At 47.5% G+C, this 16,179-nt stretch overlaps 4 protein-coding genes across 4 annotated transcripts; 3 read left to right on the top strand and 1 right to left on the bottom strand.

Annotated features, from left to right (window-relative positions):
- The first annotated feature begins 106 nt into the window (after window positions 1–106).
- On the top strand, window positions 107–1,452 carry F5Y00DRAFT_238061 (PAP2-domain-containing protein). The gene is made up of 2 exons (XM_048007916.1): window positions 107–506; window positions 575–1,452. Exons 1-2 carry the CDS (start codon window positions 453–455, stop codon window positions 1,223–1,225), a joined length of 705 nt encoding a protein of 234 aa, XP_047864588.1. The 5' UTR covers window positions 107–452; the 3' UTR covers window positions 1,226–1,452.
- On the bottom strand, window positions 1,423–4,445 carry F5Y00DRAFT_84581 (U3 small nucleolar RNA-associated protein). The gene is made up of 3 exons (XM_048014234.1): window positions 4,206–4,445; window positions 4,116–4,143; window positions 1,423–4,059 (listed from the first exon to the last, which is right to left on the bottom strand). Exons 1-3 carry the CDS (start codon window positions 4,380–4,382, stop codon window positions 1,538–1,540), a joined length of 2,727 nt encoding a protein of 908 aa, XP_047864587.1. The 5' UTR covers window positions 4,383–4,445; the 3' UTR covers window positions 1,423–1,537.
- Window positions 4,437–6,974, top strand: F5Y00DRAFT_238057 (uncharacterized protein). The gene is made up of 4 exons (XM_048007915.1): window positions 4,437–4,842; window positions 4,904–5,227; window positions 5,303–5,475; window positions 5,534–6,974. Exons 1-4 carry the CDS (start codon window positions 4,807–4,809, stop codon window positions 6,555–6,557), a joined length of 1,557 nt encoding a protein of 518 aa, XP_047864586.1. The 5' UTR covers window positions 4,437–4,806; the 3' UTR covers window positions 6,558–6,974.
- A 4,516-nt stretch (window positions 6,975–11,490) lies between these two features.
- On the top strand, window positions 11,491–15,476 carry F5Y00DRAFT_238050 (transcription factor CTF1). Its single transcript, XM_048007914.1, has 4 exons — window positions 11,491–12,292; window positions 12,519–12,751; window positions 12,881–13,407; window positions 13,458–15,476. The coding sequence occupies exons 1-4, from the start codon at window positions 11,973–11,975 to the stop codon at window positions 15,075–15,077; spliced, it is 2,700 nt and encodes an 899-aa protein (XP_047864585.1). The 5' UTR covers window positions 11,491–11,972; the 3' UTR covers window positions 15,078–15,476.
- The last annotated feature ends 703 nt before the right edge of the window (window positions 15,477–16,179 follow it).

The following is a 16,179-nucleotide window of genomic DNA, read 5'->3' as shown; positions in this document are numbered from 1 at the left end:
CATTTCTGCCCAACTGGCAGACTGGCTGACAGCTGACCGCCTTTAGCTTTTGCTGATGACGAAACTGTCTTAGACCCTTGTTATGGACCCAAGGTAAATTCCATGTCGCGACTTTTCACTCACAACATCGTGAAATTACCAAATGCTTTAAATTTTGTCTACGTATCTGGACCCAGGTAGCTAGCGTTGGACGTCAGACAGGCTAGTCTGGCACTGGAGCCCAATTTTTGATTTCCTATCAGACGGAAACGCCACTCACTCATATCGTATTATATTTTACCTGGGTGGTTATACAGAATTCCCTCCTTAATGCATACTCGTCCTCAAACCTATTGCGCCGAAAGCAATTCGTTGCTATAAAATAATTCGAATTACTCTCGCTTTAGCCCTCTATCTAGTTTGCCACTCACAGCCACCTCATACGATTTGCCTCTTCCCGCAGTCCGCTCGGCATGTCTGACGATCCGGTGCCTCTGGCATCTCTGTCGCTTACGCACGTCCACTATGTATGTGAGCTCATATCAACCCGGCGGGACTCCGTTCTAGAGCTAACCAGAGTCCCCCAACCTCATAGGACCCTTCCGACCCCATATCCTACCTCTGCGCCTGGCTGGCCCTGATCCCCCAGGGGCTATGTGTCATGTATGCGACGCTGATCTGGTCGACCCGCGAGATCGAAATAGCACTTCTGTTCGCGGGCCAGCTCGCCTGCGAGGCCCTCAACTTCGCGCTTAAGAGATTGATTAAGGAGGAGCGACCGCGCCTCATGAACGGGAAGGGCTATGGAATGCCGAGTAGCCACGCGCAGTTCGTCGCGTACTTCGCTGTCTCGATAACCCTGTTTCTACTCTTTAGACACCAACCGCCGAGCCCCAGAGTCAGGAAACGGAATCACACGCCGATGAGTTTGCTTGAGAGGGCGGGGTGGAGCGCGATCGGGCTGGGCATGGCGGCTGCGGTTGCGTGGAGTAGGGTATATTTGAACTACCATACCGAGAAACAGGTTCTGGTAGGCACTGCTGCCGGGGTGGTGAGCGCCGTGGGTTGGTTCATTATTACGACTATAATACGGCGGTCGGGCTGGTTAGCATGGGCATTGGATACGCCTATAGCCAAGTTCTTCCGCGTCAGGGATCTCGTTGTGGAAGAAGACCTATGCCAGGCCGGCTGGGAAAAATGGGATGATAAGATGACAGCACAAAAAGCTAAGCGAAAACACAAGTAAACTACTCCTCTTGTAGCTTGAGGTTACCCAAGTTAGTTAATAGTTCACACTACTTTGGCGAGCGGCCACGACGAAAAGAAAGTTCATCTTGAGCAGGCTCGAGAGGACTACCTATACGTAATGGGAAAAATATAAGGCTTCTACATCAACGTAAAAAGCCGCTTTGAATGATACGAGGTTACCAAGCTGCTAAGCAGTATGCCAGATGCTACAAATGAAAGTTAACGCCATTTAAATTTGCAATATATCCTAGTCTCGAGGTAACTCCTAAAATGCGAACTGGTTACAGTATACTCAAACAATTACATTTAATCAAGATGTCATCACGACATCCATATCACCATTCTCCACCAATTTCATACTACTTAAGCTGGGCGCGAGGCTATCCATTTCCTGCAGGGTATATTCCACCAGATAGCTCTCCTCAACCAGCTCTTCCATACGCTTATAGTGCCTCTCGGTGTAGACCTTGAGCGCGTTTAAGACCTCCTTTACGCTCTTCTGGCCCCGGGCTCCTTTAACAGATAGATTGGAGAAACGCGACGCCGGGTAACTCTTTATGAGCGCCCAGAGGATCCGCTGGGCCATCGGTGCCGTCCGAGCGTTGGTATTCCAGTCTCTCAGCCTTAATAGGAGTAAGAATAGCTGATCGTCTGAAAGGGACGCTAGCACTTCATCGACTGCCTTCAGGCCTGAAAGACTCTCGGGATCCGCCGTTTTGGAATTGACCACCCGTTCGAAAAGATTCTGAAGCTTGCGAGGGTGGTTGAGTTGAAGCGCCATCGTGATTGCCTCGCGGTAAGCTCCTACGTATTCATAATTCTCAAGTTCCTGCTCCTGCTCGATGCGCTTTAGAGCTGCTTCGTTAGAAGCAGTTTGCGTCTCGCTCGAAGTATCCTTCCAGAACGTTACGGTTGAGTCACCGCTACCGGAGACAATCATATTCGTTTCGGGATGCACCGCAAGAGCCCAGACTCGGTCCTCATGGTTATCTAATGTGCACTCGTTCTCGCCATTATTGACGTCCCATACTTTTACCAACCCATCTCCTCCGGCACTGGCGCATAGGATAGGCTTTTTACTACGCTCTTCGTTTGGAGGGATGTTAAGCCATACTACTTTGAGGACCGTATTTGAATGACCCTCGAATGTTCTCAAACATGTATAATCTGTAAGATTCCAGAGTTTGACAGTCTTGTCACCACTTCCCGTGAGTATTACACCTTTCCCAGAAACTGATCCTTGTTCGCCCTGGAGCACGGGCGTGCTAGGGGGGGCGAAACTAACAGACCAAACACCTCGCCGATGGCCTCGGAGAATACCTTGTACTTCTCCCTCTTCTACCGACCATATTTTCACGGTTTTGTCCTGGGAAGCTGAGGCAAATAAGCGTGATGCATGATTCATGTCGATAGCATTGATATCCTTATCGTGAGCTTTTCGTGTATAAGCAGCTCTAATGGTCGCCTTTGCGCCCTGTTGGGGCTCTTTAGGTACCTCCCAACGCTTTATAGTTTGATCCGACGACCCCGTGATTAAGAATGAAGGCGGGTGACCTAATGGATCAGCATACGCCTTTGAACCTTCTACCGGTCGACTTCGAGGTAATGCCACGGCCCCGACAGATTCGGCGTGTCCTGGGAATGTTGCCCAGCAGATATAAGAATTATTAGCCGGGTCTACTCGCCACAGCTTTGCAGTGTTGTCTTTAGCGCCCGTAGCGACCCAGTGTCCAGACCAGTCAGCATCAAGCGATATGATGATGTCTTCATGACCCTTGAGAAGAGCAATGTCTTGCCCAAAATACTCAGAAGACACGATAGCTTTCGATCCAGGCCTTGGCTCAGTTACCGAAACTATCCGGATGTCTTCAGAGTTTGTTGCTAAGGCCATCGCAGAATGGTCCGGAAGTAGATACCGCAAGTCTATGATATCGTCGTGGGTACCCGAAATTCGGCGAAACGGTTCAGGAGGCGGGAGTTGGGATTGCTTGTGGACATCGGAGGGAATATCATATAGAGATAGAGTGTGATCGACCTGAACACAGATTACGAATGGGAACTCTGGCCTGTAAACAGCCCCTACAAAAGCTTCAACCTCGGACTTTGGCGCTTGCTCTTTTGTGAGTTCCCGGCCGGTTTCTGTGTCCCAGAAGCGTAAGCACCCGTTTGACCCAGCAGTATAGGTGAGTTGGCCATCCCCAATAAAACCAGCTGCCTCGACGAGTTCGAAACATGGAACAACCTTTCGCACTTTCCAAGACTTTGTATCCCACCATCTGATCGTTTTGTCCCTGCCGGCAGTCACCAGAACGTTTTGAGAGGGTGAATAATCTAGGCTTTGGACATCCGAAACGTGCGAGTCGAGGTTCGCTACAACACTCCTCTTATGTAAGTCCCATATACGAACTTTTCCATCTTGACTTCCTGAGGCCAGCCGGAATTTCGCCGTGGAACTCGTATCGTTCCCATCATCTTCAGTCGCGCCCTTTGGTTTTCTCCTTTTCTCCTTGTCCTTTAAGTCGTTTTCCGGGGCGCTTGACGAACCTGCGGTAAGCTCGAAAAAGTGAAGGGCGGACACAAGTACGCTGGGCCCTCGAAAAGTATGTGTGACATAACCGCCATTTATATCCCAGACTTTAATAGAACCATCGGTTCCTCCAGTCGCTAAGAGGGTGCTAGTTCTGTCGACGGCGAGAACAACGACGGGAGTCGAGTGAGGTTTGAGCGTCCGTACCAATTGAGGTTCTATCGAGTCACTTGAGGCTTTGAGAGAATATATTCGCATGGATAGCGAGCGAGAGCATATAATGAGGTGGGATCCCGAAGGAGTCACTGTATTGTAATGAGCCATGGTGCACTTGGGCTTGACGAATATCCATGTCACTTACAAGTTAAGGTAGATATTAATTCACCATCCTATAAGACAGAAGTCAGTGTAAATCCCATTATTCATAACCACGCAACCGTCAAAAACTAACCCCTTCCACTGTCGTAATATGTTTTCCAGTCTTGATGTCGGTCAAGACCGCATCCTCACCGAGGGTTGTTGCGAGGATTCGTGCGCCATTCTCCAATGCGACAGCGCCACCTGTAAAAATGGGCCGAATTACTTCGCTGGCCTCGAAAGTTGTCTTAAACGGCGCCTTATTCGCCATTTCGGAACTGCGCAAACATATAACTAAGTTGCAAGAACCTACACTCTCTTCGCTGGTGGGATGCTTAGGAAATTTTTATGACGGCGATGGATATCGATAAGGATTTCTTAATGCACCTGCAAGCGCCCCTGCAAGTAATACAGTATGCCCCTAGCACCGTAGCAGCTGCTAGTAGGTACCTGTACTACCTGCCAAGCATTTTATATAGCACTTGGTCAATGCTTCCCCATTGTTAACATTGAATCAGGTACAGTAAGAACATCTCATCTATCGTCTTCGCCTTCCATAACTTCATCAATACATACATACGTACGAGTCTCATGTCTTTCCTTAAAACTTGAGAGATTCCCTAAATGCTCTTATTAAATCTCGGGTTCGCCTAAAGCAAAATTCTCTCTATGCACCGAACAAACTTCATTGCATAATGGGACGACTTGAGCCCTTAACATCCCTGGCACTAGTATGTACTTGAATCTAATCTCAAATATAGTATCACGACAAGAAGCTCATTGATTTAATAGGGTAGATCTCCTTACGATGATGTCGTGACAGGGGAAGGAGAGCCAGATCCTCATGAGCCTGAAAAGCAATACGACGGGACAGGGCGTATTGTGAATCCCCAAACAAAGAAGATCATCAAGGATATTATTCGCGCCCACAACGAGGTGATGTTGGTCATAGGCGTCGCCGAACCTGAGAATAATGGCGCTAGCCCAGCCGACATAGAAATGACAAGGCAGTATCACGAATATGAAAGCGACACAGGACGAACGCTATATCAAGTCGGTACAAGTCTTGGTATATTAGGCACCTGGGGTGTTCTCAATATCCGACGACGCATTCTAGTAAGTTAAGATATACTCTTATTATACCCTTATAATAAACGTGGGCCTTCTTTGGACTTCCTAACATTCTAATAGGTGTACAAAAGACACGCAGATGTATCATTCTTTCGTATGATGCAGACGGAACGCAGTAGCCATTCCATCCTACAGTTATGCTTTGCAGGCTATCCGTGCCACCTCGTTATGCATGGATTGCGGCTGACTTCCAGGTACATGAGGGCATTTACGAGCAAAGGCGGAAACCCTTGGTAAGTTTAGTTAGTACCTTGGCTATCTATGATGAAAGCTGATTTTTTTTTTTCCCAGGCTCCCTGCCGCCATCGAATATATTCGATTTCATTTACATCTATTCCTCACAATGCAACGCTTAGATTTGGTTCCCGCATCTCAGCTACTTCCCGGCCCCAAGTTCTTTATACCCTTCTCCAGCTCTTCTCCACTAGTTGCGCCACCTCCGCTTGAATCATTCAGCTTCTCAGGCGTCTCTAGGTGGGTTGGTCAATTGATTATGGGGCTGGCACCTTACGCTACATTTTATATCTGTGGTTTTCTTTGGCAGTCGGCATGCGCTACGTGTAGGCTATACATACGAAGGCGTCTACCACGTCCTTTAAATTTCCATACGGGCAATCGAAGCCTGGGCTCCACTGGCGCGACTCAGAGGCAGGCTGTTCCGGAATCGCCGACATTGGGCGCAGCTGATAGGGATGTTAGACCTCAGAACTTTGATACTGATGCTACGACTTCATTAGCTCTAGATGTCCAATCTAATGGCGAAACAGTTCCGGTCGGCTCAATAAGGAGACAGAGCACATTTTCAAGCCGGGGCGGAGAAGATTACGGGACCGACGAAGAAGACTCTGAGATGGTCAATCCTACACTCATCAGCTTTGACGTGGATACTAGCGAACCTACGGAACCGCCTACCGGAGTCTGGTCAGCGGAGCTACGGCCAAATCTTCAGGGAGACCCTCGTCAACAGCCCAAAGAAACACCTCGCTATATCGTAAATCCCCTTACCAAGTTGCCTAGCTCATTTGCGGCAGACATACTTGCTAATTTCATTACAAACATCTTTTTCCTACCTATTGATATATATGCGTTCCCGATTGCTGCACGGGCGCTTGCATGTAGCAGAGGCCTCCCTTATGGGGGTATGAATATTGGAGGCGGTGTGACATGGCGTGGAATCTTCAATATCATCCAGCTGGATGTGGTCAAGCTGCTCATCTCTGGCGAGGTTTGGGCTTTCACTACTATAGTTTCGCAGTGGCTACATGTTACCGAGGAAGAGTGGAAGGAAATACGCAAGGAAGAAGACCAAGAATGAGCGGATCTCCATTAGGGGTTTACCAGACGAAGCTGGGATTTCCATCTGCTACACATGCAGCTGATGCAAACCTAGCACTAAATACGGCAATGGACCCAATGATTATTGATGTTCTAGCCGCGGGTCAGATCATGTTGCGGCGCCTGTAGTATATAGGCGGTTAGATAAGAACACGCATCCTGTTTATCAAGCGGGTTGTGATACCAATATTGTAAGGGGCAAAGCGGGAACTGGGTGTACTTTCAGCATTCCGCACATAATTATATACGATGTTTATCCAAGCGGACTGCTACGGTAGCACTTCATAGAGTGCGGTATTACGCGACACTGGATCTTAAATAACAACGGTAATCCATCGCAAAATGGGACGTATCGCGAAACCCTTTAGCCATCTCCGATGGATATCAAGCTTTATGCGGGATAATCCCTAGCAAATTTAATTTAGATCCTAGGTGGTCTCCAACGTCGTGTCCACCTATGCGAAGATAATAATTTATTTGCAGAAAAACCAGTCCTAGGCTGAGGAATACCACGGCTTCACGCCGGAGAGAGATACAGCAGTCTGAACACCGTTACCTTCACTCACTAAGCAATAATGCGTTTCGCCCCTTTCCTTCCGGTATCCTACCACCGGCATGAAGATGGGTGGATGTTGCCCCATATTTGTATGTTCCAAGGGGCTCTCTGGAGCATCTGCAACGTCTCCGCGGGCGGCCCAAGTCCAATACAGGTGCGCCTGGAGCTATCGTTATTCCTTATATTATTTGCAAGTAAGTAAGTCCCATTCGTGATCGCGGAACGCCCCCTACGTAGGTGATCTCACAAAGCGACGTCGATCCTGACGATGTGGTGAAACGGCGATTACTGAGTTCCGGCTGCTCCGGTAGCCGCTCCTTTTCCCCATTGCATAGCCGGGCCAAGATCGATCAAAGCTGAGGGATCTGAGTTACCTACCTCCCTGCTTATTCCCGTTTGGAGATCTGCAAGGCCCGGTAATGGCTCGGGATTCCTCTTTTTCCTCCCAACACGCCGAGTCTCGGCCTGAGAGACCCGCAGACAACACGCCGGCGGGGACCCGTCGGGGAATAGCGGAGTCTGGTTTATTTTCGTACATAGTTATGTCTTACCGTAAGTCTTGAGTATTATGAAAGTGATATTCATTAAGAGCTCGAGTGCGTTCAACCGTAGCGGTATGAAGTTTCTACTTATATGTCTATCATCAACCTTGTAATGACCCCGCCATAACTCACCCCACCATCAACTTCCATTTCTTTTTTCTAATTATATATAATACATACATGTTACAGCTTGTGCTCCCCCAGATTTGGGCGTCTGTGACATATCGGTTCAGAGGCGAATTATAAGAAACCCAGCCTTGGCATAACCATCAAAAGTTTTAAGTTCGCTCTCATTGGTGCGGTTGGGGTTGGCATTGGCGGCCTGCTAGTACGTAAATCTATACGGTCATGCTTATAGTTACCTACCTATGTTCTAACAGTTACAGATTTCTAGTCCAAGTCTTCCTTTGACCCTTCGAGCAACTTTCAGCGATCAGAAGTGACTAAACGAAAAATGCAGATTTAAAAGAACACAATGGAAGATGGGTTGCTTCTATGGCAACAAGGCAAAGTTTTCAAGGTCTAGATGTTCCAAGAACTAGGTATTACAATCCAGCGAGAGGTGGCGTGATTTCCTGGATTTTTGCATCGAGCTGAAAAGGATTCTATGCGGGATACCAATTCAAGACATCCGTTGGTGTTATGGCAATTCTGGGAAGGACTTATTAAGAGGTCAATTGTAGGCATAGTTAACAATTTGCCAATTCCTTGGACAAACGGTAAGCATGCCTTCGAACGTCTTCAGCATACGTAACTAGTTGTTGGCACGGGCGAGAGGGTGATTTTAACATGAATCTTGCGGGGCCCCAGAGTCCAGGCCAACAAACCCAGACCCTTGGAGTTGGCATATGAAGACGTGAGTTCGACTAGAGCGTTCTTGGGATTAGCTTCAACCCCATTGCCATGCCATGCCATGCGGAGTAATCTAACCTTAGGCGGCTACTGTAGATCACCCCATGATTTTGATATGTTCCTAAGGATGAAATGGCAATTGCTCCGATCCCTAGGCCTCCCGATTATAGTTCTAGTTTGAGGGGAGAACCATGAGAGTATAGAGATGAAAACACTATACGGGCAAATGCTTACTTAGATAGCTAAGGATCAGCACAATTATATTCAACCTCTCCTAACCAACGATCACATGAAGTAGGCGTGTTATTATCTTACATGGTCTTCTCCGCATTTACAAATATGTGGTTAGTATCGTTTAATAATACCTGAAGCAGGGATTCCAAAGCTGCTAGTGGATAGACCATGTAACTACATATACTAATTGCTGAAACTTGAAATTCCGTTGCAGTCGCAAGGACTAAACACGAGACGAGACTAGGTTACTGTATGTATTGTTCGGATGATCGTATAGTTCTTGTTGGATTCCGTGCTGACCCGTCTGTCTATTCAAGCCGTCCGGTCTGCCGGTGTGTCAACCATGTGGAAGCCAAGTAGCTATTACTCACAGCCACGATCCAGCCCGGAGGCCTAGAGCTTGGCACCGGACGCCTGGAGGGGAATAAGATCTCGATCTGTTGCCTAGTCTTTCATCTCTGTCCTTTGTTATGACAAGTGTAATCCGTATGGTAAAGATTCTTTGGTGTTCTTTCAAATATCAGGAGATTATGCCGTCAATATTATACTCTGTATAAGTCAAAATGTTGAAAGAGGAACGCCTTTAGTCCGACTGGTGAAAGGACAAAGCGGCGGAACACGGCGTGGGGCACCTAGTCCTGATATGCACCCGCTTAGTATGCACCAAGGTGGAGAACTTGCAGGGTTACGTAATGTGAGGCTAATGATGAGTAAATGATCGGAGTACGTACATTTAGGTACCATTGTATCGTTGTATTTTGCGTGGCCCTTCAGCCCGCTTTTTTAAAGATGCAAGTGCTAATTCATTGGGGAGATATTTGACCCGCTTTCGCAGTTACATTTTATGCCGACTTATTTAAGTCCTCGAAGTTACATTTCAGGTACGAAGCTTAGGTACCTTCGATAAGGTACTGGAAGCTCCGGCTTTTGGTTACTTTTGGTTGGTTATCTTTTGGGTTGTGTCACCCTGCCATAACAAATCCAAAGACAGATCGTGACCTTACAGAAATTTCATCTTTGATACGTCACATTCCTACCACATCCTACTATGTACACTACATCCTGTTGTCTTCTATCCATATTGTAGAACAATCTGCAATACACGTCTCAATCTAAAAAAGAATTTGCATAATGGCAAACAACCCGTCAATGCCGTTGTTCAGATTTGCAACTCGTCTCCGAACACGGTTGACGGTAATTTGGATATTTTTATTATTTTTATTATTTTTCTAACAAATCTAGAATTTCGACCGGTTTCTCCCGCTAGTTAGTTGAAGCCCAAACTGGAGTCCTACAGAGTACATACATAGCTGCCAAAGACACATGGCGGATTCTTGGATGCCAACGTTTTTTTAATGAATACAGTCTCATAGGACACGAGGTCCACTTGGCTTAGGGTTGGCCGCATGCGACATTGATGATGACAGAACAAAAGAGTTTAGTGCGTTGTGTACATACCTTTTGTACACCGCGACGGTGACGGGGTCGACACCGATAATACCCCTGAAATTCTATGTACGTTAGGCAGGTAGGGTCTTTTGCTGTCCCGGTATTTACCGCCTAGATTCTGTATGTTGCTGCAATTCGAATTACACCTATTTGCGATTGCGGCTTGCATTTTGCATTAGGATCACACAGATCATTCGTAGACCGGGCGAACGGCCCTCGATCGTGTCTGTTTCCTAGTGTATGTCGTACATGCCCAGGTCTTCATTATTGACAGGGGTACATCTGCTATGTAGATGCCAGTTGGGATGAATATGTATGTATTATCCCTTTTCTCGAATTCGACTGAGATTGTGATATGTGCTATGGATCTTTTCTTGCACCCTCGCAAGTGCTTGAGCCACTTTCCTAGCAACTTATATCAAGATTATCAATATTAAAATCTGCATTCGAGTCGTTTACATAGACGTCCTGATCGCTTCGTTAACTATTGCCCAATGGGTGAAAAGCTGACAACCATATCTCACCTTGATGGACATCAATTCCATATGTAGAAATACCTTTCTCTCTTCCCCGCCAAACTGACTCGAGATCGTGGTCAGCTAAGCCGCCTTCAGACTAGGAAACCAAGCAACGTGATGCAATCAATAACTGCAGAGAACCGGCGACTTGGTATTATTATAGTTTATATCAATGATTGGTTGCTCCGCAGATTCCAAGACTGACTGCTTCACGCCAATTAGACTTGGGGAGCTTTTTACGATCATGATCCTGAAGGCCAAGGCTGGGGTTATACGGAAAAGAATCGGAAAAGGAATCAACTCCCCAGACTCCATAGGGTAAGATTACCCATGGCCAGCTGGCTGTTAGTGTATATACTATGTAGGTACCATAAATGTATTATACTGGGTTATGATGTAGGTATTGCTTAGTTTGGTAGTTAACGAATCATATCCCTTCTATTAAGCCAGGCTATTGCTGTTTAGAGAAATTGTAGAGGTCACAAGGATGACGAGGCTACGCCTTACCAATTGCTTCAGATGTGGGCATGTGAGAATCCCGTTTTATCCTTCTAACGTTAGTCTCACGAAAGCGTTCCTTGCCGAAGCCAATGATAGGAGACGCACGCGAACACTTATTATGGAGATCGCGAAGCTAGGTTTTCACCAGGATTGCATGCAGGATATTAGACCCCGAGTTACGATGTGTATGAGCCCCCATCGGGAATCTAGTGGAGCGGCGACTTTTCCCAGAGAGGCATTCATTTATGACCGGTGGTAATCGTGGTATTAGTCTGGTAGTATGTACTCTCGTGGTAACAATGGAATATACATAATACCATGAATCCCCCCCACCAATATCCACCTCCACACAATCCCGTCCTATCCACCCGTCTTTTCTTTCTCCTTGTTAATTCTAAAATTCCTAATCCCTAAAACTTCTTCTCATGCTGCTGATAATCCTGGAGTCCCGTTTCCTAGTTGTCGTTCGGTGTGGAAGTCAGAGGCGGGAGAGAGAATCCTCTCCCCCGTAGTCTCGTTGACGCAAATATCGACTATCAGATTCGGCTTACAGCTTATACTTACAAGACACCGTCTACCTCGTGACCTATACATTCCAATACGTCTTCGTAACTTTTTTACACCGAAATTTGTCTAAGACATCTAGGATAACGCGGGTCTTTCAAAAGACAGCTTCTCTTACACTTTCCCGTTACCAGCAACAACTATAAGTTTTCGTCTCGTTGGAAAAAGGAATCTACAAGATGGCGATAGGAGACATACTCCCGGTCCGTTCACCCGAACAACAAGCCGACGAATCGGCAAACATCACCATGACCGACCGTCCCTCACCGGTGCCGGAAGACAAGGAAACTTCGTCAGATTCGAATTCACAGTCAAAAAAGCGATCAGCGTCGACTTCGGAACCCAATGGCTCGGCTAAGGTCACTAAGCGGAGAGCGGCGAGGGCCTGCATCAGCTGTAGGAGCCGAAAAGTTAGGTGTGATGTGGTCGAAGGGGCTCCGTGCGGCAATTGCAGATGGGACAACGTCGAATGCATCGTACAGGAGAGTCGTCGTAGGAGGTGAGTTATCATATTTCCCCCCTATCTCGTGAATTTACAAATTTACAAATTCATGTTCCAATTCATATCGTTGGTATCTCATTATTCGATCTCAATTGCGTCATTCTCCAAATATTGTTTTATTTTCAGCTCCAGAAAAAAAAATACTAAAAAAAATACTCCAAAACCACGTTTCTACTTTTTGGTGCGGCGAAGCTTACAATCCCTGTCACTTTGTGTACAACAGAAAGAACCTTTTTCATTCGAATTCATCAACCGCCTCTCATAGCAGTGTAGCCCCGCAGGCTGCCGAGGCACAGCTGAGAGCGAAGCCCGCAAACCCAGTCGCAATCGCTTCGGCTGCAGCTCCATTGCATCCCCCTAGCGAAGCAGCTCAATCTTCAACGTCTGGCAATGATGTAACTACTCCAGGGGGAATCTTGGATAATGGCTTGGAGAGTCACGTTCCTCATTTGCTATGTAAGTCATGAGTGTGGACCTCCGGATTTTCACATGCAAATATGCATCAACCTATCAGCAAGGTGTCAAGCCTTGTGGAACGCAGTAAGCATCCCTCTAGTCGATCACGAGGACTGACATGTGCTCCAGATCAACGATCAGGTTTACGGCCTGACCCTGTATTGCTATCTACTCTCCAGGCTAGCAATACTGGATCAAGGTACCCCAGTATCTGGCCGAATCCAAACACGTGTCAGAACTCGAGCTCGGCTACCGGTACGGGGGCCTCGAGGACCGCACAGTTCCTCAGCTCCCTCGAGGAGCCCGATGCGTCCTCGCAATTGCCAGCCTTCATCCGGCCTCTTCCGGCCAAGATAGCCCCTGAAGATGTGACCTACCTTCACACTAAGGGGGCCCTCACACTCCCAAGCCTTAGCCTTCAGAATGCCCTGCTTGCCTCGTACGTAGAGTATGTTCATCCTTACATGCCTCTCATAGAGCTGCATGACTTCTTGAGTATGATCAATGCTCGAGATGGTCAATATGGTCAGATCAGCTTGTTCCTGTACCAGTCTGCTATGTTCGCAGCGACTGCCTTCGTTGATGTGAAGTATCTGAAAGACGCGGGTTACACCAGTAGGAAGGCTGCTCGGAGGGAGTTCTTCTATAAGGCTAGGGTAAGACTACTATTCATGATCCCCTTATATACAGTTGCTAACATATCTAGCTTCTCTACGACTTCGACTACGAGAGTGACCGTCTCGTCCTCGTACAAGGACTTTTGCTGATGACATATTGGTACGAGACGCCGGATGATCAAAAGGACACGTGGCATTGGATGGGGGTCGCCATCTCCCTAGCGCACACCATCGGTTTACACAGGAACCCAGCTAACACGAACATGACGCCGAGGAAACAAAAACTGTGGAAGAGAATATGGTGGTCGTGCTTTATGCGAGATAGGCTGATCGCCCTAGGTATGCGGCGACCGACAAGGATAAAGGATGAGGACTTCGACGTTCCGATGTTAGATGAAAACGACTTCGAGATCGAGCCGCTCGCCGACGAAGTTCAAATCATCGGCCCCGAGTGTACGCTAATGCGGGATGTTGTGATGCAACAAGAGCTCGCCTTGATGTGCATTGCAAAGGCAAAGCTTTGTCTTTGTATCAGCCACATGTTGAAAGCGCAGTACTCTGTCCTCATCAGGGACAAGTCGAGGGCTGAGAACACCACGAACAGCACGATGATGTTATTCCCTAACAAGCAGCTTGACAACGTGGAGGGTGTTAATTCGTGCGACTTGGAGCTCCTCGCATGGGTACAATCACTTCCGGTCTGCTGCCAGTATAGACCCCTATCAGCGCTGGACCTGAAAAACGGTCGCGCAACGGTCGCTGTACAGCGTAACCTTTTACACATGGTGTATTATACGACTATATCAGCTCTTCACCGACCACAGTTTCTCCCGTCATCTCCGACGCATGCACCCCAGACGTCAGCTCAAGTTCAAGAGATCTCCCGGACCAGGGTCCGTGAAGCGGCAGCTCAAATCACGCGCATGGTTACCGACTTGCATACCCTACGACTTGAGAAGTACCTTCCGACTACTGGTGTCACTGTGATTCTTCCTGCTATGATCATTCACTTATTAGAGATGAAGAACCCGCTACCACAACCTCGCGATATTGCGATGCGAGGTTTCAAGCAGTGTATGAAGGTTATGGAAAAGCTACGCGACATTTATTCAGCTGCGGACTACGCAGTCGCGTTCCTGGATGCCGCATTGCGAAAGGCAGCCATTGATCTGCAAGTAGCGCAGAATCAAGCCTACGCAAACGGTGTTATGGGGACTACCAATGTCAAGACGCCCTTGGCGCAATTCACCACCCCGGCCACCGCGTCGGTAATCGAGAACATGACCACGCCTCCACCAGAGAACGCACCGTATGCGACGACGCAGGAGGCTAGCCTATTCACGAAACCTGCGCCTCAACCGTTCGTGCCACCTACAGATCTGATCACCACTGCAGTCCACTCGCCCCCACATACCGAGAAGGACGTGCTCACACCTAGCGCGAGCGGATCATCGGATGGACACGCTGCGACTATGGACATAGAAATGGATTTCGACAGTTTGGACAACCACGACGAATTCGACTGGAACGCGCTTACGGGCACTAACATCGACTTCGACCAGTGGCTACAGTTCCCCGGCGAAGGCATGGGCAACACGCGGGCAGGCGGTGCGATGGGCGCCGCCGGCCTGGTCACGATGAGCGATATCGACGGCATGGCAAATTTCAACCTCGGCTTCGAGAATGCCGGGCAGGGCGTCGTTTCATAAGGACATAGCTAACGAACGCGATGAATTTTTGACGTCTTGAGTCGTAGCGACGACGAAAGGCTTACTTTACCTACTCGTTGGGTTATTGGCGTTAACTACGGGATTTCGACATACCGTCTTCCTATATAGATATGGACATGCATGGTAGGTAATTCCATGGGACGGGCGTTGGATGGGTACGTGGGGGGAGGGGGGTTCAAAAGTTCTACCTGGTTTTAGGGGAGCTGTATATAATGCTGGCTTGCTGTTTTCTCGTTTTTCGTTTTCTATACCCGTGATGAGTATGGAATTGAGTGGAGCGGAGGAAGAGGAGTGAGCTCACTCGTGATAGACTTGGGATGGACTCGATAGGTATAATGACAGGTAGTTGAATGAATATATTGACATGTCTTCCTTGCGCTTTTTCTCTTCCCAAAATGTAATTCACGATATGTCGTATATGTGATGGTCCATCAACGTACGCCGTATATATTTATTGCTCTGATTGATAGACCCGACGGCATGTACTACAGATGTAGAACCCTGTCGCGGAAGAGGCTCATAAATAAATTGGCCTAGCTTGCGGTGTGGCTCTTAGATGGACAAGGTGGCTGCTGCACATCATCTTTTTTTACTTCCCTGCAGCGAAATGCTACGAGATCCGAGTGTGATGATATTCAAGATGGTATCGCGTAGTTTGACGTACATAGATATTTCGTGCATACCTACCTAAGGTACCTAGGTACGTAGTGTATAGAGTTGAATATTATTGTCAATAGTAAACGCGTATTTCTATCATATGAAGCAAAAGTAATCATAAATACCTAATAGCCTATGAGAGAGGCCTCACCATCACTTGTATCTAATTGTGTATTTGTAAGATGTATACTACGTATTCCATACTGTGTGTGATCTTTATAAGTCCCGACAATGAGGAAATTATCTGGGAGATGTCTCGGCGTACCTCATTTCAAAGTTGACAAGGGTTAATGAGATAGCAAGTCGTAGTGTACTAAAATTGACTTGGTCTAAGCTTCTTTCAAATGAGTTTAATGAGACTTTTAGCGCTTAAGAAGCTATAAGAAGCTAATAATGGTTGCCCGGCGGCTCGCTGTTTCCACAT

This window comes from Daldinia vernicosa (assembly GCF_022497035.1).
Source record: "Daldinia vernicosa strain CBS 139.73 unplaced genomic scaffold F5Y00scaffold_25, whole genome shotgun sequence".
Lineage (NCBI taxonomy): Eukaryota > Fungi > Ascomycota > Sordariomycetes > Xylariales > Hypoxylaceae > Daldinia > Daldinia vernicosa.
This window is presented reverse-complemented; position numbering and strand designations above follow the sequence as displayed.